The 26810-nt window shown below is 39.9% G+C and overlaps 1 protein-coding gene across 6 annotated transcripts in view; it reads left to right on the top strand.

Annotated features, from left to right (window-relative positions):
• Positions 1–1223: 1223 nt before the first annotated feature.
• Positions 1224–26810, top strand: part of SLC9B2 (solute carrier family 9 member B2) — a 65631-nt gene continuing 40044 nt past the window's right edge. Inside the window, exons 1-6 of one of the 6 annotated variants that reach the window (XM_061419489.1) lie at positions 1225–2279; positions 2472–2754; positions 4090–4180; positions 18197–18331; positions 18986–19163; positions 23757–23927. In XM_061419489.1, coding sequence (XP_061275473.1) covers positions 18242–18331; positions 18986–19163; positions 23757–23927 — 439 coding nt within the window. In that variant the 5' untranslated portion in view covers positions 1225–2279; positions 2472–2754; positions 4090–4180; positions 18197–18241. Of the gene's footprint in view, positions 2755–4089; positions 4181–18196; positions 18332–18985; positions 19164–23756; positions 23928–26810 lie in introns of all 6 variants that reach the window. The other 5 variants (XM_061419491.1, XM_061419492.1, XM_061419494.1 and 2 more) reach the window with 5 other exon arrangements.

A 26810-nucleotide genomic window follows, 5' to 3' on the forward strand; every position in this document is an offset into this window, starting at 1 on the left:
CTGACATAGCAGATAAGAGAACATTAAACTTAGAAATAGTTTCTGGATGAATAAATAGAAATGAATTATATAACAAGAAACAAATAAAACTAAAGAAAATAAACATTTCAATATAAATCCATAGAAAATAATTCCATAACATACTAGTAGGGAGAAGTTTTTTCTTGCTCTTTTAGAGTTTTATGTTTGTGCTTTATTTGTTGTTAGCTCAGAAGGCCAAACAATATGTATGATGCACCTACAGATCTCAGTAAATGAGCAGTGATTCTTAGTCTTTTGTCTTATAACTGTAATATTAACAAGGACAATTTTGAAACGGACAATAACAGGTTAAATAAAGGTTAAAATTGTATGTATGAAGCAGAACATGCAGTTGATGAGGGTGAGTTAAACCTGAGAGCAAAGGATATTTTGACTAGCCTGTCTGAAGAGTCCACTGATTATAAGATTTGCTTTAGCGGTCTGGTCCAGGTATTCCACTACTGGAGCACGTATAGCTTGGTTTTTTCACCGAGACCCCAGGTCATCCAATTTATCTACGATTTTAGTTTTCTGCTTTGTAAAATTACAGAATTGTGCCAAATGACTTGGGTTTCTTTTGATGTAATGTAATCAGAATGTTATAACTTATTATCAAGTGAAGTAATGGAACACTGAAGCTTTTAAGTATGCTATGAACTATACTTAATGCTCTGAGTCAGTATACATATATATGTAAGCTATGAAAACATGAATTCTAAATAAATACATGATGAATACTACAAAATGGATTCTAAATATTAACAAATTCTCCCTCAGAATTTTTCTCAGAGATAACTATAAGCATGCATGCCTACTCAGTTGTTAAGGCCTGTCCGATTCTTTGTGACCCCATGGACTGCAGCCTGCCAGGCTCCTCTGTCCATGGGATTTCCCGGGCAAGAACACTGGAGTGGTTGCCAGACCCTCCTCCAGGGAATCGCCCCCACCCAGGGATTGAACCTGTGTCTCCTGCATTGCAGGCAGATTCTTTACCACTGGGCCACCAGGGAAACTCACAACTGTAAACTATAGAACATTATAAACAATAAAAAAGCAAAAAACTAGTCCAAAAGTTCAATGTTCTCCAAAGCTGTGCTAATCAAATTGGGTGACACATCAATGATCATGCAATTGAAAGAAATGGGAAAATATATTTCATTCCTGTGCTGAGGAAGCTGGGTGTCACAGGAAACGTGCAAGCTTTCAGAGAGTAAGAGTTCGTTTAGGAATATAGTCACTTTAGATGCTTATTAGATGGAATCTAGGTTCATCCCTTTCTCCGAAAGTGAGGTCCTAAGAAAGGAGAATGAATGATTTCTGGCTGTTGGAGACTAAAATTGGCCGTTGCTTAAAGGAGGGGAAAACGGGTAAGACAATTTTATTTGTGAAAGAAATAAAAATTACCCTGAAAGGGGCACAGGCGCATATAAACACAATTAGGTGAAAGAGAAGGGGGAGGAAAAGATAGAGGAAAGGAAGACATGGAAATAGAAGGCAGAATTAAATGGATGCTGATTTGGAACGTAAAAATCTAAAACAACACAGCAAGAAGGGCAAGTGTTAAGCCATAAAAAGGGAAAGGACAAGTCTTTCATTCACTTAATCGGTCATCTGAACAGAGGTCCACCCGCCTCACCTGAGAAGACACTTCTAAACAACACAACTAAAAAGGTGGAGTGAAAATCCAGAATGTAGATGTGAATGATAAGCCAGCAATAGGTTGCGCGGGCCGCACTCCCGACTCTGCGAACGGCAGCGCTGCGCGTCCTCGCCCAGGAACTCGTCATCGCTGGGGTCGGCGCACGCTGGGCCGCCAACCCGTGGCTTCCCAGGGAGAGGCGATCGCCTGGGCTCCAGGGGCCAGCCAGGCCTCCAAACGCACGGCGCCGCTCCTGGGTCCCGGCGGGTGGACTTGCGGTTCTCCGGGGCCAGAGCAAAGCCGTGCATCCGCTCCCGGCGGCCCCAAACCCGCGGAGGACGCCTGGAGCGGCCGCTCCTGAACCCCAACCCAAGCGGGCTCCCAGCCGGGTCCACCCAGCCGGTGCCCGGCCTCGTTCCCGGGACCGCCCTCGCCACCGGCGGGGAGGGCGTGGGTGGGCGGGGCCGCGCGCCCCTCTATCTGAAATAACTGCAGCCTCCGGCGCCGCCTGGGGCGATGCGCCACCAGGAAAGCCGCTCCACCGGGCTCCCCCGCAGACCTGCGAGCCCCTTTTCTAATCTGCCAGGCTGAGCCGGGTGCCGGAGCCGGAGAGCTCGAGGTGAGTACCTCCTGGAGGGCAGTGAGTGTAAATTAAAGCGGCGTCGCGGCTGCAGCTTTGTCCGAGGCCGAGCGCCCAGCGCCTTCTGATTGTATGCGGCGTGGAGGCTGCTGGCTGGCTGGCTGGCTGTGTGTGTCTGTCTACCGTTGTTGTTATTGGAGTTAAGTTTTACTTGTTTGATTTTGTTCTCAGATCCACCAGACGTTGTCGGGAGTGCTAACCTAGGTTAGCCCCCCTGATGTGCTGAGACTAATCAGATCCTGCTGATTGGGGAATATAAATAAGCCCCGCTCAGAGCTCACGCTGAGTCTGGGGCTGTATTTTACTTATCAGGCATCAGCTTCTTATGGCATCCTTGTAATCTCACGCTGGACTCTGGTGTGTTTTGTTGCCCCAAAAGACTAAGCGGGAAGACACCACTAACTTGAGCATCCCATCGAGAAATCCAGAACACCCGTGGACAGAGACAGAGCAGGTACCTTGCTTAGCCAGATCTACCTCTGATTACTTTGAAAGATGAAAACCCCCTTTCCCCATGCCTCTGTAGCGGGACCGCCTCCTGATACTATCGCTGCTATACTGTAGCTCATGAAATTCTGGTTTACTGTTTCTATTAGTGAGTCAAGAGTAAAACTTCAATTCAGCAAATGCCTGTGCATCTTCTCTGGGCCGAGCAGACCTGGGGACAAGAGATACAAATATGAATTAAATACAGTTTCTGCCATTCAGGAGCTCAAAATCCAATGGGTCAGAATATACAAGAATATATAATATTAAGAATATACAGTATACTTAATATAACAATTAAATTAGGTAGTGTGATTTACCCTGTACCTAATGATATAAATAAAATGACCCGTTCACATATTTTTTAGCGTAAGGTCTTTAGAATTACAGCCCTATTTACTAGATTTTTGCTTTTGGGGGGTTTCCATAGAAGGTATGATAGGGTAAGTGGGGACAGGTCAGTGGTGGAGGTCTGATTCCTGGGCCTACACAGAAAGCTGCTGTGCTGGGTATGGAGGTTTGGCGCTTGCATTCATTCCTACCTGCTGCTAGCATTCCTTCCTGTACAGGAGAAACTGGAAAGCTGAAAACATTTCTCAGACTCTGGTCCATTTAGAGTTCTGGATGTGAATTAGACTTCTGGATGGCTTGTCTGAGATCTCGGAGGCAGAGATGAGACAGAGACCGTCTCCCTGATATTTTTTTGGCTCTTTTATGTTGGCACAGAAGGTGCACGAGATGCTGGTGTCCAGTTTCCAGAACTGTGGCTGTAGGGACGGACTTAGAGTAACCAGTCTCAGCATGCCATATTGAATCATCAGCTTTCTGGCTATCAGGAGGCAGTGCGGGGAGACAGAAAACAGATTCTAAGTTCCTTGCCCAGATAAGCTTCCAGATCCCAGCTTCTCAGGGGTCAGAGCTACAGTATGTTCTTGAACTCCACGGTTTCTCCTGATAGTGGCAAAAATAGTGTATTCCCCAGTGCCTCATCCACTGGTGTTCTAGAAGTTGCTCCTGGAGGCCCAGCCAAGACCCTGCACTCGTAGCCCTTTCAACAATCTCTAGCCTTTCGCCAAGTCACCTAATTCTTTCTATAAAATCTCTTTTGGCTTAAAATAACTTGGCATGGTTTCTGTTTTCCACTCAACCCTGCATAATATGTTTGCTATGTAGCCTCCAAAAGTCACCCGAACCTAATCTCTTCAGTTTCTTTAGATGGGGAATGAAACCATGAGATGAGATCCAGGGGCTGACAGTGATTTTAATGCCTTCAGTTGGACCCTGTTCTCTCTTGTTTCTACAGAACCGCATATTTGAGTTGGCCCCTGAAGGAACTTGAGTTTGTTACCCATAGAACAGACTATCTCTGAAGTCTCTTATTTGACAAGTATAAGGTAAAACATTTCTTCATTTAAAACATTCTCAGAGTATGTTATGTAACAAGGGATTGCTCACTATCTGGTTCATTAGTTCTGTTATTTTGTTTGTTTGTTTATATGAAGATTATTTTATTTTATATTTATTTGTTAGACTGTGCCGGGTCTTAGTTGAGACATGCTGGATCTTTAGTTGCTGTATGCTAACTCCTAATTGCTGCATGTGGGGTGTAGTTCCCTGACCAGGTATCAAACCTAGGCCCCCTACAATGGGAGCGTGTGGAGTCTTAGCCACCTGACCACCAGGGAAGTCCCCTCTAGTCCTGTTGATAATTGGGAGACCACTGGTTCTTGGGTCATAGCAAACACCCTCTTCCAACAACACAAGAGAAGACTCTACACGTGGACAACTGGACATGGAACAACAGACTGGTTCCAAATAGGAAAAGAAGTATGTCAAGGCTGTATATTGTCACCCTGCTTATTTAACTTATATGCAGAGTACATCATGAGAAGCCCTGGCTTGAAGAAGCACAAGCTGGAATCAAGATTGCCGGGAGAAATATCAATAACCTCAGATGTGCAGATGATACCACCCTTATGGCAGAAAGTGAAGAGGAACTCAAAAACCTCTTGATGAAAGTGAAAGAGCAGAGTGAAAAAGTTGGCTTAAAGCTCAACATTCAGAAAACAAAGATCATGGCATCCGGTCCCATCACTTCATGGCAAATAGATGGGGAAACAGTGGAAACAGTGTCAGACTTTATTTTGGGGGGCTCCAAAATCACTGCAGATGGTGACTGCAGCCATGAAATTAAAAGAAGCTTACTCCTTGGAAGCAAAGTTATGACCAACCTAGATAGCATATTCAAAAGCAGAGATATTACTTTGCCAACAAAGGTCCGTCTAGTGAAGGCTATGGTTTTTCCAGTGGTCATGTATGGATGTGAGAGTTGGACTGTGAAGAAAGCTGAGCACCAAAGCATTGATGCTTTTAAACTGTGGTGTTGGAGAAGACTCTTGAGAGTCCCTTGGACTGCAAGGAGATCCAACCAGTCCATTCTGAAGGAGATCAGCCCTGGGTGTTCTTTGGAAGGACTGATGCTAAAGCTGAAACTCCAGTACTTTGGGCACTTCATGCGAAGAGTTGACTCATTGGAAAAGATGCTGATGCTGGGAGGGATTGGGGGCAGGAGGAGAAGGGGACGACAGAGGATGAGATGGCTGGATGGCATCAGTGACTCGATGGATGTGAGTTTGAGTGAATTCCGGGAGTTGGTGATGGACAGGGAGGCCTGGCGTGCTGTGATTCATGGGGTCACAAAGAGTCAGACACAACTGAGTGACTGCACTGGTTCTTGGTTGGCACACAAACCCTAATGATAGATTTTTCCTCTGGGGGAAAAGAATTTACATCTTTGGTCACATAAAGCATAGGAAGATGGTGTGCGGGGACATGGAGCTACCTGTATATGCACTTGTGTAATGAGGGAGCATTCTTTGTAGTCATGGGTGATGCATGCTAAGGAGGGTGCAATTGTGGTTAAGTTCTGAAGAGCTTTTAACAGCCTTATAGAGCTGTTAGGGCTTCCCAGGTGGCGCTAGTGGTGAAGAATCCACCTGCCAATGCAGGAGAGGTAAGAGACTATGGTTCGATCCCTGGATCTAGAAGATCCCCTGGAGGAAGGCATGACAACCCACTCCAGTATTCTGGCCTAGAAAATCCCATGGACAGAGGAGCCTGGCAGGCTACAGTCCATAGGGTCACAAAGAGTCAGACATGACTGAAACGTCTTGGTACGCATGCGTGCATAAAGCTATTAAGTATATCTGGCCAATACAAATGAAAGCTCTTTGTGGTTTTTTTTTAGGAATCTATTATTTATGTTTCTGTAGTTCACAAGGAGGAATGAAAGGTGTGAGTTTACTAGTGTCTCTTATCTGTGCTCTTCAGCATGGCACATGTGTGCTGCTTTCCTATAAGATTATAGGGAAATCTTGGAAAGATAAAGTACTAGGGGAATTTGGGGGGACTCCATGATGTACTTAGTACTGGTTTAAGATTTTCTGCGACATAGGCATTGTCACCATTTTGCAGATGAAGAAAATGATCCAGATTGACTGAGTAACTCACCCCAAATAGCCCAATTAGGAGGATTCATTAATTCACACAAGGATTCACATTCAGGGCTTTCATGTCGATTTTCCTCTGACCACTCTATATTTTGCATATTATGCTCATTATGCTCTCGTTGGCATTGGTGTGCGCAAACTTCCCTATATGTAATTTTCTTTTCACCCCTTATCCTTTAATCATGCGTTTCCTCTGCCTATGATGGTCTTTATTTTCTTTATAAGATTAAGTCATTTTTCAAGGCTTGATTCAGGTATGAGCCAAGCAGGGCAGTATCTCCTCTCCCCTGTTTAACTCTATGCCTGCACGTCTTATGTTATAATTAAATGACCTTAAGGTGGCACCCACTGCTATAACAGATAATCTCAAAAACCTCAGTAACTTAACACAGTAGAAACTTAATTCTTACTCATATAAAATCTAACCAGGTGTTCAGCTGGTGGCCTTCTACTCAGTGATTCAGGAACTCTAACTCTTTATATTATGGCTTTGCAATCCCCTAAGGCCTTGGAGTCCTTAGTTTCTAGGAAATGGACAGGAAAAGAGAGAACATGTGGAGGATTACATGGGAAATTTCTTACAGCAATGGAAGTACGATACATCATTGATGCCCATATCCCCTTGCCAGACTCGGGGACTTGCCAAACTGACCTGCAAGGGAGGCTGGGAAATGTCAGCTATCTGTGTGCCCAGGCAGCAGAGGAAACAGGTTTGGTGAGCACATAGCAATCTTTGTCCCTTTCTTAAGAAGAAGAGACTGCATCTAAGTCATCTTAATATCTCAGTGCTTTACACACCATAGAGACCCAGTGAAAGTCTGATGAACTTCACTCATTGTGAAAAGATGGGGTTGCTTAACCCATGTGCCTAAAATCAAAACTTACCACACTCCATTATGGTTGCCTAGGAAATGAATTGTCATTCTCTGACTAGGTAGCAACCTTTGAGTATAGGAACAATTTACATTTCAAATCCCCAAAACAAGGACTACAACACAATAAGAGCTTAATAAATGTTTGTTGAATGAATGAATGAGTCCTCAGGGCGAAAAAGGGACAGAGTTAGTCTATATGAAGTTAGGAAATACTGATCGGGAAGGTGACATTTGAGTTATGAGAATGACTAGTAGAACTTTACCAAGTAGAGAAAGTAAAATATAAAACCTTAGACAGCGATGGTAGTGGTGTTTTTGTTGCTCTTGTTTTATTTACTTCATGAGTAGAAGTTTAGAAAACAATCAAATGTTTGTAAACCTAACTTTTTAAAATTCAGTATTCAAATATTACAACTAAACTTCAGGGATAGGACAGAAAAAAAATATATAAAATGACAAGCTATGTAATCTCTAATGACAAAAAAAATGGTGCTAAAAAACTTGGCTCTGATTTTTAGCTATTGAAATGTTGTTTTCTAGGTATTTTTTGAGAAATTTCAATAATACAAAGGCAGTGCTTGTCCTCTATGAAGATCAAGAAGGCAGGGAGACATGTATAGGCCAAAGGTTCCCCATCACTGCTCCTTTCCTGAGCTTCTCAAAGCTGGCTCTGCAACAGTCACCTGTTGTATTGGTTAGGATGTTTTTGGCTGAGTATCAGGATATTCAGCCAAAGCTGTCTTCAAAAATACTAGCTTCTCCTCTATGACCCACCTCCCAGAATATTGGAAATAAAAGCAAAAATAAACAAATGGGACCTAATTAACCTTAAAAGCTTCTGCACATCAAAGGAAACTATTAGCAAGGTGAAAAGACAGCCTTCAGAATGGGAGAAAATAATAGCAAATGAAGCAATGGACAAACAACTAATCTCAAAATATACAAGCAACTCCTACAGCTCAACTCAGAAAATAAATGACCCAATCAAAAAATGGGCAAAGAACTAAATAGACATTTCTCCAAAGAAGACATACAGATGGCTAACAAACACATGAAAAGATGCTCAACATCACTCATTATCAGAGAAATGCAAATCAAAACCACTATGAGGTACCATTTCACACCAGTCAGAATGGCTGCGATCAAAAGTCTACAAATAATAAATGCTGGAGAGGGTGTGGAGAAAAGGGAAGCCTCTTACACTGTTGGTGGGAATGCAAACTAGTACAGCCACTATGGAGAACAGTGTGGAGATTCCTTAAAAAACTGGAAATAGAACTGCCTTATGATCCAGCAATCCCACTGCTGGGCATACACACTGAGAAACCAGAGGAAGAGACACGTGTACCCCAATGTTCATCGCAGCACTGTTCATAATAGCCAGGACATGGAAGCAACCTAGATGTCCATCAGCAGATGAATGGATAAGAAACTGTGGTACATATACACAATGGAGTATTACTCAGCCATTAAAAAGAATACATTTGAGCAGTTCTAATGAGGTGGATGAAACTGGAGCCTATTATACAGAGTGAAGTAAGCCAGAAGGAAAACATAAATACAGTATACTAACGCATATATACGGTATTTAGAAAGATGGTAACAATAACCCGGTGTATGAGACAGCAAAAGAGACACTGATGTATAGAACAGTCTTATGGACTCTGTGGGAGAGGAGAGGGTGGGAAGATTTGGGAGAATGGCAATGAAACATGTAAAATATCATGTAGGAAACAGTTGCCAGTCAGGTTCGATGCACGATGCTGATGCTTGGGGCTGGTGCACTGGGACGGCCAGAGGGATGGTATGGGAGGAGGAGGAGGAGGGTTCGGGATGGGGAACACATGTATACCTGTGGTGGATTCATTTGATATTTGGCAAAACTAATACAATTATGTAAAGTTTAAAAATAAAATAAAATTAGAAAAAAAAAAGAAGAAAAAAAAAAGAAATCATCTAGTTTAATAAATATAAAAAAAAAAATACTAGCTTCTTTTCTCATATGATGAGATATATGAAGGTAAGTGGATCCAGGGTTTGTAGCACATTGATATCAGGATCCAGGTTGACTTTCTATGAGCTCAGTCAGTTCAGTTCAGTTGCTCAGTCATGTCCAACTCTTTGCGACCCCATGGACTGCAGCACACCAGACTTCCCTGTCCATCACCAACTCTCGGAGTTTGCTCAAATTCATGTCCTTCGACTGGGTGATGCCAGCCAACCATCTCATCCTCTGTCATCCCCTTCTCCTCCCGCCTTCAATCTTTCCCAGCATCAGGGTCTTTTCCAATAAGTCATTTCTTCACATCAGGTGGCCAAAGTGTTGGAGCTTCAGCTTCAACATCAGTCCTTCCAATGAATATTCAGTACTGATTTCCTTTAGGATGGACTGGTTGGATCTCCTTGCTGTCCAAGAGACTCTCAGGAGTCTTCTCCAACACCAAAGTTTAAAAGCATCAGTTCTTTGACATTCAGCTTTCTTTGTGGTCCAACTCTCACATCCACACATGACTACTGGAAAAACGATAGCTTTGTCTACACAGACCTTTGTTGGTAAAGTAATGTCTCTGTTTCTTTAATATGCTGTCTAGCTTTGTCGTAGCTTTTCTTCCAAGGAGCAAGAGTCTTTTAGTTTCATGGCTGCAGTCACCATCTGCAGTGATTTTGGAGCCCAAAAAAACTAAGTCTGTCACTGTTTCCATTGTTTCCCTATCTATTTGCCATGAAGTGATGGGACCGGATGCCATGATCTTAGTTTTCTGAATGTTCAGTTTTAAGCCAGCTTTTTCACTCTCCTCTTTCACTTTCATCAAAAGGCTCTTTAGTTCCTCTTCACTTTCTGCCATAAGGGTGGTGTCATCTGCATATCTGAGGTTATTGATGTTTCTCCCGGCAATCTTGATACCAGCTTGTGCTTCATCCAGTCCAGCATTTCTCATGATGTACTCTGCATATAAGTTAAATAAGCAGGGTGACAATGTATAGCCTTGATGTATTTCTTTCCCAATTTGTAACCAGTCCGTTGTTACATGTCTGGTTAATTGTTGCTTCTTGACCTGCATACAGATTTCTCAGGAGGCAGGTCAGGTGGTCTGGTATTCCCATCTCTTTCAGAATGTTCTACAGTTTATTGTGAGCCACACAGTCAAAGGCTTTAGCAAAGTCAAAGAAGCAGAAGTAGATGTTTTCCGAAATTCTCTCGCTTTTTCTGTGATCCAATAGATGTTGGCAATTTGATCTCTACCTTTTCTAAATCTAACTCGAACATCTGGAAGTTCTCAGTTCACGTACTGTTCAAGCCTAGCTTGGAGAATTTTGAGCACCACTTTGCTAGCATGTGAGATGAGTGCAATTGTGTGGTAGTTTGAGCATTCTTTAGCATTGCTTTTCTTTGGGATTGGAATGAAAACTGACCTTTTCCAGCCCTGTGGCCACTGCTGAACTAATCTTGACTTTTTCTTCATGGGTAAATCATGGCTGCTAAAATTCCAAGAAACACAGTCCCCCATCCACAGCTTCATCCTCCCCCCTAACACAGACACACACACACACACACAAGACAAGACAAAAGGAGAAAGGCGTTCTTCCCTGGCCTCTCTGCCTTTATATCAGGAAGGAGACTCTTATCCAATAGTCCCCAACAAGTTTGCCCACAACTTTCATTGGTAAGAAATGAATCATACTCTGTCCTAAACCAACAGCTGGCAAAGAGCCTGATATAACAGGCTGATTTAGACCAGTCATAATTTATTCCTAGGGTGGGGAAGGGATCCACAGGCATACCTGAGCAGTGGCTCCTAGGTAAGTGATAAGTCATGTTGCCACACTTGGGGAGATTAGTGTCTGGAGATTTTTATTTTAGTAAGCCTAAAAGTAATATTTTAAACTTTCAATTAAATATTTTTGCCCTTGGGTGGAAGAATTTTTTAAAAAGAGCAGCAGATATCAGATTCCTTCTTCCCCAGGGATAATTTCCCTTTATTCCTTATCAGAAGTAATAACATTATTTCATGATGTTTCAGTCAAGTCACCCTATCAGTTAACCAAACAGAATAGTAGCTGTTTTCCTTTGATAAATTGGTCTATGTGGTTAGCACACTTAATACTTTCTCTTTTTTTTCCTTTGTATCAGTCTCTTTTTTTTAATTATTTTCTATTTTTTTAATATAAATTTATTTATTTTAATTGGAGGCTAATTACTTTACAATATTGTATTGGTTTTGCCATAATAAGGGAGTTCTTATTCAAGGAGATATTCGCAGTCTTTTCAGTAATTGGCAACGACATTTTAAGCCCTTCTTTTCACTTGATCTGAGCTTCTTACTGATGAGAAATGAACATTAGATCAGAGTTGGTTAGCAGAGTCCAGAAATTAGAAAGTTTCGATATGTTCTACATGGAAATACTGTATGAGATGGAGACTCTATACTTTTAACACATGAATGGATGGAACGCCAAAGGTGGATTTTTATGATAATCATTATAGAGTACTTAGTGAATAGAAATACTTTTTCAAATGCATGAATACAACATATAGAGTTCTCCAGCAGTATATGTAGATTCTCAACATAATGTTGGCCTGCCCATACCACAGACAGAAAATAACAAGAACAACCAGTCTTTATCCATGTAATGATTTTTCAGCAGTAATTCAGTTGATAGCAGTAAGTGTATTTTATTTGAGCATGAACCTGTGGACATTTGCAAGTTGAAAGCTCTTTTATTTTTTCTGAAATATTATAGAAAGTACTTCTAAACATTTATATTAACATGATAACCTGAAAAAAAAGACCAATTTAACAAACCTCTTTGTGTATATGAAAGTGTATTTTCAGAGTGGCTTTCAAAGTGTGCTTCACTTACCAGGAAGAAGCAGGGGGAGAGGACAGAGCTCCTTCAACTCCATTTTTATCTATCCCATTTATTGGACTTCAGGATAAGGTTTCATTTGATAAAGGATCTCTGACCTAAAAAATACTTGAAAACTGCTGTAGAGGATTCTAGGCAGTTTCCTCATCTTCTTTGAAAACTGCAGAAACAAAAAAATTACCTTATATTGTGGCAGGTGGGATTAAGTTACCTAAAATCAAATGACCAGATTCTATCTATGAAACATATTATTACCAAGGGAAGTTGTACCATTTTCTTTTCTCTAAAGCTCTATGAATTGCACAAATTCTTTTAAAATGTGTTTTAAATTGCATTTTAAAATCTTATTGTAAAAATACAATAAAGAAGCAGAATAAAAATTAAATTCCAACAATTCCATTTCCTTCCCCAAAGGCAACTACTGTTAACAGACAGTACTGTTCATATTCTTGATCTACTATTCTTAATCTTCAGTTTCCTCTCAAGTTTGGAGGAACAACTAAAGATGTTGTTCCTTTGAAATCCACTGTTCTGTAATTTTGGTGGCATATGTGCCTAATACTGGAAAATAAAGCTCAAAGTAAACTAACGTAGTTTCTGAGTATGTGCATCAATCCTGGAGGAAATTCTGTATACTGGGAATGCTAAAGAGAGGGCTTCCCTGATGGTTCAGATGGTAACGAATCTGCCTGCAGTGTAGGAGGCCTGGAGTTTGAAGTTGGGAAGATCCCCTGGAGAAGGGGCTAGATACCCCACCAGTATTCTTGCCTGTATAATCCCATGGACCGAGGAGCCTGGCGAGCTACAGTGTATGGGATTACAAAGAACTGGACACGACCAAGCAGCTAACACTTTCACTTTCTAAAGAGAGACGTGAGTAGCCAATAGCCTTTGCATGTGTTTTTAGAAAATACTTTCACCTGCTAACCTACAAATAAGTGGGCAGTCCCAGTGCTCCTAACAGTCATGACCTTGGGCTGAGGGCATGCCTCATTCTTCTACTGAAATCTGTATTTGAGACAGAAAAAGTTGATTAACATTTTTTACTGAATTTATGAAATTTATAAAATTTTACCATTTGATGAAAAATGTATGTTTTTCTACTATGGTTTACAGATTGTGTATCAGTCTGAATAAAGCAAAATCCCGATTGAGAAACAGGAAAAAAAATGTGTTTTTCTGTGTGTGGGACCTTTTAGTATTTATCTAGAGTGTATCTTGCCTTTCTAGTTCTCAGTGTGATTCTGTGATATACAAAAATCTCTCAAAGCATCTCATTTGAACTGAATTTTTTAAATGGAAGTTCCTTAATTCTTAAAATCTTAAGGCATATTTAAGGGCAAGTTGTCACCTGCCAGTTAACTGATCGTTCAAAATATATAAACAATATTTGTCAAGAGAATTAAATAAAAGTTCTTATATTATTTATTTTGTTACCAATGGTGTGCAATTTAAACGGATTAGTAAAAAATTTGTTTGTAACATTTATAACATTGGAAAAAAGTAAAGCTGAACATAATATGATAGAACGTTGAAATATTTTTATTAACTTATAAAATGTGTTTTCAAAGTTATAATAAACTATGGGTATATATGAGTAGAATAATGCAGTGATTTGGTAGAAATGACATAAAGTCAGAGATACAAATTAAAGAACTATCGCATTTCACGAATTTTTATTGCTCTTCTATGGAGCTTGGTAGATATTAGCTGTATTCATTAACGAAAATTATTTAGCTTCTCTAGGCTTTAATTTTCTTATTTAAATATGAAAGAGATCAGACAAGGTAATTTCCAAAGGCCTTTCCAACTTTTCTTATTCCATCAAACTATGAACGACTTTGAGTTACTTAGAAGCCATCTGCATATGTGCATGCTTAGTCACTTCAGTCGTGTCCAACACTTTGTGACCCCATGGACTGTAGCCTGCCAAGCTCCTCTGTCCACGGGATTTTCCAGGCAAGAATACTGGATTAATTTGCCATTTCCTCCTCCAGGGAGTCTTCCCAACCTGGGGATCAAACCCATGTCTCTTGAGGCTCCTGTATTGGCAGGTGGATTCTTTACCACTGAGCCATTTGGGAAGCCTTGAGAAGCCATCTTGTTTCTCCATATTTCCTCACTTTAAAATTTTTCCATTTCAGACTCCCAGCATCTCAGATGAATTCTAAATAGCTCTCTTGAAACTTCACTGGGCCCAAAGACTTTTAAAGACTTCCATGAACACAATTTTAAAAAAAATAGTTAGGGGGACTTCCCTGGTGATCCAGTGGCTAAGGCTCCGCACTCCCAATGCAGAGGGCCTGGGTTCCATCCCTGGTCTGGGAGCTAGATTCCACATGCCACAACCAAGAGTTTGCACGCCCGCAGCTAAAGATCAAAAATCCCGAGTGCCATAGCTAAGACCCAGAGCAGCCAAATAAATAAGTAAATATTAAAAAGAAATTAAGGTCCTTTAACTATATCATTTAATTAGTATCATTAAAAAAGAAAACATTTCACTTACTTTTCTGAGTGCTGCTAAGTCACTTCAGTCGTGTCCAACTCTGTGCGACCCCATAGACGGCAGGCCACCAGGCTCTCTGTCCCTGGGATTCTCAGGCAAGAACACTGGAGTGGGTTGCCATTTCCTTCTCCAATGCATGAAAGTAAAAAGTGAAAGTGAAGAATTTTCTGAGTAACGGATACTTATTTTATTAAATGATAAATTTTTATTTCTTTTAACATTATCTTTAAAGAAAACCCCTAAGCTGTACAGTATATTTTAATGCCTTTTAAAACAAAATATTTCCACATACATTTTTTTTCTTTTCATTTTCATGAAAATGTAAAATCATCTTTCTAATCACCTGTTAGTATACAGGGGCTCCTTCAAGGCCAATTCAGGTATGAAAATTTTTACTGAGAACTTAACTGGTGGCAAGTTTCAGAAACCCAGCTGGTAAGAAATTTATTGGCTCACCTAACTGAAAAGCAGCTGCTCCCAGATGCATCAACAGTGTGATTGTTAATTTAGAGCTTTCTCTTTTTGACTTTCCATAATAAGACCCTGCTTTGCCTTGTGGCTAATTACTTCATACTTTAGAAGGCTTTTGTACCAAGGATTGTCATCAACAAGTCTAGGCTTAGTAACCCCAACAGAAAGAAAGCTCTTAATGGCTCCAGTAAACACTCTAAGTCTGACTCTCATTTGCCAGGTATGGGTCACATGTTCATGCCTGAACCTGTCAAAGTCACCAGAGAAGAGGTTCCCTCATTGGCCAAGCATGTCCCCATTTCTAGAGCACTGGGGGAGCATGGGGATTGGGAAGGGTAGCATAACAGTCTCACATGAACCGAACAGAGAGGGAATAGAGGAGGCGCGGATTCCACAAGAGAAAATTAGTGTGCTCTTACCAAAAACGGTGGAGAAAGATGTGTGGCTGGCCAAAACTCTAAATATCCCCTATGGAAAAGATATTTATCCCCACATTTTATAGCATTTATATTACTGCTCAGGAGTTGTTATGGAATTCTACTCATGAGAAAAGTGAAGAAATGGCAGTAGTGAGTGTTACACCCCCTAATCAAGAAGTTGGCCTTGAAAGAAAGACGTTAAAAGCATGATCAAAGAAAGTCAGTGGGATTATGTTGTCAGTTCTTCAAGACTGGGGAGATTTCATTCTGCTTTAATAGGAAAAGCAAAAAGAATCTTAGAGATGTATGATAATTAGGAAGGAAGAGTATGAGTGGATAATAACCAGTACTGTTGAATGCCTACCATGTGCATGGTTGGAAGTACTCTTGTCTCCATTTTTTGGATAGGGAAGTCCTTACAAAGAGGCTTAAGAAATTTGGTTTATGAGGGAGCTGGACTTCAGACCCAGGTTTGTCCAAATCCAGAGCCAGTAGACCTCATTACTTACTATATTAGGGGCTCGTTCTCAACAGAAGGTGAAGGCCAAGTGCCTTGGTTCAGGATACAGTGTCCTAACTCTCCAACCTCATCTTCCCTAATACTCACAGCTTCCCACCACATGCTTCAAGAGTTTTCCCTTACATTCCACTGGCATTTATACCTCTGTGCCTTTAAGACAAGGGTTCTCTGAACTCACATTTTCCTGTCAAAATGCCATTCTTTCTCATTATGAATCTAAATTTTTAAGTATTTAAATTTTAAAAACTATATCTACATATATAATGTATCTTTTATATATGTGTATTTATTATATAAATATGGCACCCCACTCCAGCACTCTTGCCTGGAAAATCCCATGGACGGAGGAGCCTGGTAGGCTGCAGTCCATGGGGTCGCTAAGAGTAGGACATGACTTCGTTTTCACTTTTCACTTTCATGCATTGGAGAAGGAAATGGCAACCCACTCCTGTGTTCTTGCCTGGAGAATCCCAGGGATGGAGCCTGGTGGGCTGCCGTCTATGGGGTCGCACAGAGTCGGACACGACTGAAGCGATTTAGCAGCACAATTTATTATATATAGTTTATGTTGTTATTTAGATTCTAAGTCATGTCCTGCCCTTTTGGAACCCCATGGACTGTAGCCCGCTAGGCTCCTCTGTCCATGGGATTCTCCTGGCAAGAATACTGGAATGGGTTGCCATTTCCTCCTCCAGGGGATCTTCCTGACCCAGGGATTGAACCCTCGTCTCCTGCATTGCAGGCAGATTCTTTACCACTGAGCCAGCAGAGAAGCACTATATAATATATAATAAAAAATCAGACTGAAGCTTTTTGAGATGCCACTGTGACCAACATTGTGTTTTGTGAGGAAGAAAAATGGTGGTGATGGTTGTGATGGTGGAAAGAATATAATTTTCTGTGAAATTTTAAATGCAAACATCTTGCATTTTGTTAAACAGAGAATGACTCCTTGAGGCAGGTGTCCTGATTAATCCTTGGTCATGAACGTTGACCACGTATTAGACACTTTCATGTGTATAGACTTAGATTTTCCCTTCTCTCACATCATTTTCTCTTTGGTTCTGTCAAAACTTATAGTTTGTACCTCTGTTATAATACTCATCATATTTGTTGCATTAGGAATAAGTTTTGTTAATAGAAAAAAGAAAACTTGACTGATAGTGGTTTATACAATTACTCCAAAGCTTGGCAGTCCAAGACTGATGCAACAACTCATGATGTCATCAAGGAACCGGCTCCTCCTTACTTGTCTACTATCCTGGGTATAGGAATTTCTATTCTCATGGTTGGAAGATGGCTGTTGACCCTCCAAGTAGTATATCGACATTCTGAGAAGGAGAAAGAAATATGAGAGGGCAAAGAGTAAACAGTATTGTCCTCGAAAGGCCTTTTCGTATTGTTTGGGAATGAAACTCCTCCCCGGGGACTCCCACTTATAGCTTATTATGTGGAAGTATGACACATGGGCACCTCTAGCTGCAGAAGTCGATAGGAATTGGAAAATTTGGTTTTTCAGCCTATATAGCAGGGGAGGCCAAGGGAGAAGAGATTGAAGTGGGTGTTTCTGAAACCAATTACAGGTCTGCCCTATCAGTTTTTTTAGTTACTTCATATAAGTGATTTGGGGGAGAGGGTGTATTGTAAGTCTGTAGAGAATAAAGGATGCGCTTTGGTAATATTTGCGTGATCCAAGTGACTATCAAGAGACTGTCCTACCACTTATCAGTGTCTAAAATGTTGTGGCTGCTCCATCCTTGAGCTGTGTTTTTTGTTTTGTTTTTTTTTTTTACTTTAATTTTGAAATAAGAACTAAGCAGGAACTAGTGACTATAGTTTCTCTGAATATGATGGAATCCATAGATTTCTCTTCGGTGCCTCATTTCCTCGTGTCAGTAATGGAAAGCTACCTGCCCCTTTTCTGCTTCAAAATGACCCATTAGAGAGGAGAATATAACAGACATATTACTAAGATTATTTGAAGTACAACTCAGAAAGTAGGGTGGGAAAGAAATCATATAAAAATATGATGGTGAACAAGGGCTTTTTCAAGAAAGGTAAAAAGGTAAGAATTAGGAAAATATACTGTAATCCAAAAAAACAAAATTCAGTTGAAAGTTAAGAATAGTGTAACCTATTTTAGCCATTATATTCATTTAAATTGCTCAAATTGCTGTTTAAATAATTTATTTAAATCTCAAATTGCTATTCTATACCTATACTCTTTCTCTTTCAAAACAGATCTTCTTCCTCTTCCCTATATCATCTTATTCTTAATTATAAATCATGAGGAATCAAGATAAAAGAGCTGCGCACAAAGATTCAGAACCATCCACAGAGGTGAATCACACAGCCTCCTCATACCAAGGAAGACAGGTATGATCAAATGTAAAACATCCCAACCATTTCCTTAAGGTGGGGACTGTATTTTTCCAAATCCTTGACAGAATTGTATTCTGTTCATTCTCTGTCATTCAGTTAACAATTCTCTCCATTCTTAAATCCCCAAACTGATGGTAGGTGTGATTACTAGTTTTCCCAGATAGTCAGCAGCTGGCCCTACATGGAGAGCCTGTGAGATACTTCATGTTCCCAGCCTAACCTCTAGAATGGTGCTGGTTTCTTCCACCTCTTTCTTTATTGCTTAAAATTCAAGTAAATGAATGAATGTGAATTTGTTTTCACCACAGATGATTGTCTCTTTTTTAATCACTCTGACATATTTAGTAGCTATTGCCTTGAGGTGTTGTTTTAAATAGGCTAATTTTTAAACCCGGTATTGAAAAACATAATGGAATTTTATGTGACTCAATAATGCTGCAAATATTGACTCAGAGGTAAGTACTCCTTGCATAGTTCTTGTTCCAAGCATTCACCAGTTGGCTAGTAATGAAGCTGTTTGTTTCTCCTGTAAAGTGTCAGCCTTGATTCTAGCAACGGAAATTTGATTTGTGATGTGATAGCTCAGTAACTATAGAAAGGTACAGTAAATACACAGTTGTAAGAATTGTTTAATTGCTTTAAACACAGCAGGAAACAGGTATGAACCTCAGAGGTATAGATGGAAATGAACCAACAGAAGGAAGTAACTTACTGAATAACAATGAAAAAATGCAAGGAACACCAGCTGAACCAAATCATTTGCAAAGACGAAGACAAATACACGCTTGCCCTCCACGTGGTTTACTGGCTAGAGTAATAACAAATGGTATGTACATGGTAAGGATGAATTCAGAACAAGAGGGTAAAAGATAAAGTTGTTATAATGATCGATTCCAAAATAATATGGCTTAAAGGACAAAAAGACGTTACTTCTCTCTCACATAAGAACTACACGGTGAATGATTTATAATTGTAGGTAACTCTGCTCCATAGTCCTTCAGGGTCCCAGGCTGACAGGCTCTGCCACCTTCAACACAGGGCTTTCCAGAGCACCGCCGTCACCGCTGTTAAAGCTAGTAGGAAGAGGGAGAGATCAGAGATCAAACGCATCTACCTTTTCTGTATCTGAGGAATTTCACAGGGTTATATAAGGCTTCCAATTGGAAAAATTATTGAGAAATCACTGACAAGCAGAAAAGCACTGCATAAATATTAGTTCTCATTACTGTTAAGTAATGCCAGTAGTGTTTGAGCAAACAGCTCAGTTTTTACTTCCAAATGAATTCATCATTTTTTTAAGTAAAGATCCTAGTTTCCAGTTCAGCTTATTGCTGCTCTTAAAATTTGGGGGGGTAGGGATTATCTTAGCACTATTTTGAATGTTGTTAGGGTTAGGATCTATTTGTCCTTTAGGAATGGATGTGGTTTTTGGAGGCATCTCAACATTATTCTATCAATTTGGTAAATAAATGGATGTCCAGATTCAGTAATGCTGTTTTTGTTCAAATAGAATGTGTGTGTGTGTATGTATATTATATGTATATTGGAGGGTGTGTAATATGGTAGGAAAAAGGAGAAGGGGATTGAAACTTGTCTATAAACACAAATTTAAAGACAGGTTCAAAAACTTCATTGAGTAATGACAGTGTCATTAGAGTAAATATATGGCTTCCCCCAATAAATATGTTGATCTCAAAGTATGTTTACTGAAAAATCAGACTCACTTCTTTATAGTTATACTTCATTTATGAGCTCTGAAAAACATTTTTATCATTCTCAACTAGGATAGTGGAAGCCAAGCATAATATGTTATATGATACTTCAGGCTCCAGTATGTTTTCAATGAAATTAGGTAAGTTTTTAAACTACCTTAAGGAAAAAAAACCTCAAAGTTTATCTAAAATTTGTAGAGAAAACTAGGTTCCAAAATATACACCGGTTGAGAAAGCAATAGATAATGTAATAATCTTTCTGTCCTTTTTAACTTTCTCTGTTTAAGTAATGGCACCCTTCTAGTTAAAATATTTAAGTCTCCAACAAGTCCCAAAGATAAAGTACAAAAAACATGGATTGCACTAAGGGCAGGGTATACATGAATGATGTGGTTTGGAGACGATTTTGTTTTTTTAAGATGAAGGGTTTGGAGGGCATCATTGTTGTTTGTTTTCGTGGTTGTTTTGTTTTTTCAGCTGCGTGGTTTGCAGGGATCTTAGTTCCCTGACCAGGGATTGAACCCGGGCCACAGCAGTGAAAACGCCACGTCCTTACCACTGGATCTCCCGGGAATTCCCTTGGAGACTAATTTTTTTAAATTCTGTAATCATTATCTATAAAGCTGCTTGAGAAATGGGGACTCATGATATATAAACAACTCTCACTTGTGTTCTTGTGCTTCTGCTTCCATGGCTGACAAGACTGCTCTTGTCCCCCAATACACAAAGTATTCAGTACACAAACTATTCTTCTTAAAGGAGTAAATCTTACCTGGGAAAATACTATTTTTCAAAATTATAGATAATAAATTATTAATTGAATGAAACATGATTCAGAGAAACCTTATGAATGTACATTTACTATGTATTTAGAACTTCGTTATGAATATGAGAAAGGAAAAGGAAAATTATAGGTTTTTTAAAAAAAAGTAGTATTAAAGTAAAAAATTCTTAATTCTACCTTTCTGAACTTAGTATAAAACTGGGTTTTTGCAATGATAAAATAAAATTTCAGTTCAGTTCAGTTCAGTCGCTCAATCATGTCCTACTCTTTGCAACCCCATGAATCGCAGCACGCCAGGCCTCCCTGTCCATCACCAACTCCCAGAGTTCACTCAGACTCACATCCATCGAGTCGGTGATGCCATCTAGCCATCTCATCCTCTGTCGTCCCCTTCTCCTCCTGCCCCCAATCCCACCCAGCATCAGAGTCTTTTCCAATGAGTCAACTCTTCGCATGAGGTGGCCAAAGTACTGGAGTTTCAGCTTTAACGTCATTCCTTCCAAAGAACACCCAGGACTGATCTCCTTTAGGATGGACTGGTTGGATCTCCTTGCAGTCCAAGGGACTCTCAAGAGTCTTCAACACCACAGTTCAAAAGCATCAATTCTTCAGCGCTCAGCTTTCTTCAGAGTCCAACTCTCACATCCATACATGACCACTGGAAAAACCATAGCCTTGACTAGATGGACCTTTGTTGGCAAAGTAATGTCTTTGCTTTTGAATATGCTATATAGATTGGTCACAACTTTTCTTCCAAGGAGTAAGCGTCTTTTAATTTCCTGGCTGCAGTCACCATCTGCAGTGATTTTGGAGCCAAAAAAATAAAGTCTGACACTGTTTCCACTGTTTCCCCATCTATTTCCCATGAAGTGATGGGACCAGATGCCATGATCTTCGTTTTCTGAATGTTGAGCTTTAAGCCAACTTTTTCACTCTCCACTTTCACTTTCACTTTCATCAAGAGACTCTAGTTCTTCTTCACTTTCTGACATAAGGGTGGTATCATTTGCATATCTGAGGTTATTGATATTTCTCCCAGCAGTCTTGATTCCAGCTTGTGCTTCATCCAGTCCAGCATTTCTCATGATGTACTCTGCGTATAAGTTAAATAAGCAGGGTGACAATATACAGCCTTGACATACTCCTCTCCCAATTTGGAACCAGTCTGTTGTTCCATGTCCAGTTCTAACTGTTGCTTCTTGACCTGCATACACATCTCAGGAGGCAGATCAGGTGGTCTGGTATTCCCATATCTTTAACAATTTTCCAGAGTTTGTTGTGATCCACACAGTAAAAGGGTTTGGTGTAGTCAATAAAGCAGAAGTAGATGTTTTTCTGGAAGTCTGTTGCTTTCTCAGTGATCCAATGGATGTTGGCAATTTGATCTCTGAATTAGTTTATATGCAATGGCAAATAGGTAATTGTGTTGCTGTAATATGGAGTTTGCATTTTTGTATATAATTTTTCCTGGCATATTAATATTTAACATGATTGAGCAATAACAGATTAAGTACAAAGTAAAAGATTAGGTATTACAATTATAAAGCTTTATTAACTTTAAAGATAAAACATTTTTAAAAGCTGAACATCCTGTGCAAATTCCTTCTTTTCAGGCAGTTAGTTGTTCTCTTAGGGACTCAAACATTTAAACTTGCCATAATGTTAAGGTATCTAATGAGACCACATGTAGATGAAGAATTTGCTAACACTTACCCCAGTTAAAAAAAAATTAACAACAAACCATTTGATTAGTGGAAAAGACTACAGTCTGGGTCAGATTTTGGTGAAACTGCTCTCTATCTAGAGGAAATGCTTTCAAGATTCTACATCTTGAAATACCAAGTGTGATTCCAGCGTTTCAGTTGTTGGGTTTTTTGGGGTTTTTTTTTTTTTTTGGCCAAGCCACACAGCATGTGGAATTTAGTTCACCAGCTAGGGATCAAACCCAGGACACTGCAGTGAAAGTGCCAAGGCCTAACCTCTGAACAGCCCAGAAATTCCCTGGTTCCAGGGTCTAAGTCTGCAATGAAGAGGTTGATTATGGGAGATACAAATATTAGTGGAGATATAACTGTGCTGGTACTTTTATTAGGATTGTTGTTTTCGTTAGTGCTTTGGTCACAAGTTTTGAGTTGTGAGTGGTCTGCCCTATTCTTTTTCCTGTGAGCCTTTCTGTTTTCAAAGTTCAATTTTGTAGAACACAGGGTTATCAAACAGGGAAACATATCTCACATTCTAATAGACATGCCTCTCCAAAAGGAAATACTTCAGGCAGCAAAATAATTGTCCAGATGAAAGGTTTAAGATGCCATAATGAATGATGATCAAAAAAAGGTAAGTATGTGGGTAATTCTAAACAGATATTGACTATAGAAAAGAAGCAATAATTAAACAATAAAGTTTAATTCAAAGCAGAACTTGAATACTAAAATACTGGAGTATGATTGTTCAGGTGTTCTCGTGTTCCGTGAAGAGGATAAAGATAGCGACTGTTCCTCTTTTTTTATTAACTAGTGAATATTGATGGTAAAATTACAAGAAAAAATAAGGGAATTGTAAAATATCCAAAATAGTAGTTTCGTCTGACAGTGTGAAAAGAAGTGGGTGATAGGATTAAGAGGGGTGCATAGGTAGATTCAGAGTCACTGGTAATATCCTATTTTTTAAGACAGTTGATAATTGCCCAATTGTTTATTTTACTGATTTTTTTAAAAACTTACATGTGATTATAAATATTTGTATTATGTATTCATTTTCTTTTTTTTTGGGGATCCTCTGAATGTCTAAATGATTTATTTTTCAATTTGCATACATCATCCTTGTGTTGTAAAATTTTGTAGTTTTCATTTCTTATGATTGGATTATATTAAAACCTGCAGATGACAACTCATTGGTAGAAACTAGTTTTCCTGGTTTATTTCAGTTACCATGGTGATTCTTCTGTGGGCTGTGGTTTGGTCAGTTACTGGCAGTGAATGTCTTCCTGGAGGAAACTTGTTTGGAATTATAATGCTATTCTATTGTGCCATCATTGGAGGTAAACTTTTTGGACTCATTAAGTTACCTACGTTACCTCCACTGCCTCCTCTTCTGGGTAAGTGCTAAACACTTCCTGTTTTCTTCAGAGTAAATCATATTTTAAAAACAATAGCTTGGAAAGCTTTGGGAGATAAATATAAAATATTTTTGTATTTGCTGTACTAGAGCCAAAACAAAAGCCAGTTGTTACATTTTAAGATCAGTGAGCAGGTTGTTAAGAAGATTTTTAAATAGATTTTTATTGACTTATTTGTGTATTTTTTGGCCATGCCATTTGTGGGATCTTAATCTTCCAACCAGGGATTGAACCCAGATCCCAGAAGTGAAAGCACTGAGGCCTTAACCACCGGACTGCCAGGGAATTCCCTAAACAGCAATTTTTAAAAATTAAGTTATATGTAATTTAAATGAAATAGCTTACAATAAAAACAAGAGCAATACATACTCAAAACAGATCATTTCCTAATTATTTTACTAAATATTTCTCTTATGTATGCTCTTGAGATTATGGAAATATATTATGGTGTGCCTCTCACTGTCTTCCTAAATCCACATTCTTTGACACTGTGTTGGTAGCTTAACATCAACCATGGTGGAAGTATCTGTACAACAGAAGTCAGCAAGTGCTAAAAATTAGGACTTAATATGTTATTAACATTCACATCATTGATAAATGAGTGATGTTCCAACATGCATTTTCATTGTTTCATTTTCATCTTATTAACATAAACAAAACGATCAACCGATATTCCTGATGTCACTATACTCACTCATAAGTGATATAAGTGACTTCTTTGCTAAACCAGATAGTAGTCAAGCATTTATTTGTAATGTGATTTTGTCAATTCACGGTTGAACTGCAACCATAGTTGGTTATGAATATGGGATTCAACAATGAAAAACAATGAGAGCATTCTGTGAAAATCAATTGGCTACATAGAATTTAGGGCTTCCCGGATAGCTCAATTGGTAAAGAATCTGCCTGAAGTGCAAGAGCTGCTGCTGCTGGTAAGTCGCCTCAGTTGTGTCCTACTCTGTGCGACCCCATAGAGGGCAGCCCACTAGACTCCTCTGTCCCTGGGATTCTCCAGGCAAGAATACTGGAGTGGGTGAAGTGAAAGAGACCTAGGTTCAATTCCTGAGTTGGGAAGATCCCCTGGAGGAGGGCACAGCAACCCACTCCAGTATTCTTGCCTGGAGAATCCCATGGACAGAGGAGCCTGGTGGGCTACAGTCCATGGGGTCACAAAGAGTCAGACACAGTGATAACTGTTGTATATTTATAAACTATATTCTGTACATCCTTTATATCAGTAAAATTTATAGCAAATATGTAAATATATACATATAAATACACTTCTTTGGAGATCTAATTATTAAGCATTTACCAGCATATTATTATGGCACCGCACTCCAGTACTCTTGCCTGGAAAATCCCATGGATGGGGGAGTCTGGTGGGCTGCAGTCCATGGGGTTGCAAAGAGTCAGACATGACTAAGCGACTTCACTTTGATTTTTCACTCTCATGCGTTGGAGAAGGAAATGGCAACCCACTCCAGTGTTCTTGCCTGGAGAATCCCAGGGACGGGGGAGCCTGGTGGGCTGCCATCTCTGGGGTCACCTATCACAAAAGAGATTTTGTGTCCTTTTCTAACAGATACATAAATCACTTTTATTTAAAAATTGCATACCTTTTACACATACAAATATATTTGCACACATTTCCTGAGTCAAATTGTTTTCTGTTATTTTATGTTAGCGAGGACGATGAATATATTTGCTTTTGAATTTGTGGTCAGCAGCAGCACTTCAGTCATGTCTGACACTTTGTGACCCCATGGACTGTAGCCCACCAGGCTCCTCTGTCCATGGGGTTTCCCAGGCAAGAATACTGGAGTGGGTTACCATTTCCTCCTCCAGGGGATCTTCCTGACCCAGGGATCAAACCCATATCTCTTGCATCTCCTGCATTGCAGGCAGATTCTTTACCACTAGTGCCACCTGGGAAACTCCTCTGTGATCAGCAGTTGAAGCTAAATATGAAAAGAACTAGAGTTATTTACATCTTTAGGGAAATCATCTATCACTTATCTTATTTTTGGCTGTGCTGGGCCTTCATCTGTGTGCAGGCTTTTCTCTAGTTGTGACAAGCAGGGCTACTCTCTAGTTGTGGTGCCTGGGCTTGTCATTGCAGTGGCGTCTTATGTTGCGAAGCATGGGCTCTAGGGCACCCAGATATCAGTAGTTGAGTTGCGGTTCCCAGGCTCTAGAACACAGGCTCAGTACTTGTGGCACCCAGGCTTAGCTACTCAGGCATGTGGGATCTCCCCAGATTCGGGATAGAACCTGTGTCTCCTGCACCGGCAGGCAGATTTTTTACCACTGAGCCACCAGGGAAGTCAGTTATTTACATCTTATCATGCACTATTTCTTAATATATTTTTCAATGTTAGGTAAAACTACAGGGTTTTTGCAGAGAAGGCAATGGCACCCCACTCCAGTACTCTTGCCTGGAAAATCGCATGGGTGGAGGAGCCTGGTGAGCTGCCGTCTATGGGGTCGCACAGAGTCGGACACGACTGAAGTGACTTAGCAGCACAGGGATTTTGTGTTTGGGTTTTTTTTTTTTTCTTCTTTTTTTGCTTAATTCATATTACTTATCATGAGTGCTTTTTATTCTCTGAAGTTTATTAATGGCATTGTTGTTAAAATGAATTGTTTCTAGATATGCCTGTGAAGTGAAAGTGAAAGTCACTCAGTCATGTCCGACTCCTTGTGACCTTCCGTGGAATTCTCCAGGCCAGAATACTGGAGTGGGTAGCCTTTCCCTTATCCAGGGGATCTTCCCAACCTAGGGATTGAACCCAGATCTCCTACATTGCAGGTGGATTATTTGCCAGCTGAGCCACAAGGGAAGTCCAAGAAAACTGGAGTAGG

The sequence above is a fragment of the Bos javanicus genome, chromosome 6, assembly GCF_032452875.1.
Source record: "Bos javanicus breed banteng chromosome 6, ARS-OSU_banteng_1.0, whole genome shotgun sequence".
NCBI classification, from domain to species: Eukaryota; Metazoa; Chordata; class Mammalia; order Artiodactyla; family Bovidae; genus Bos; species Bos javanicus.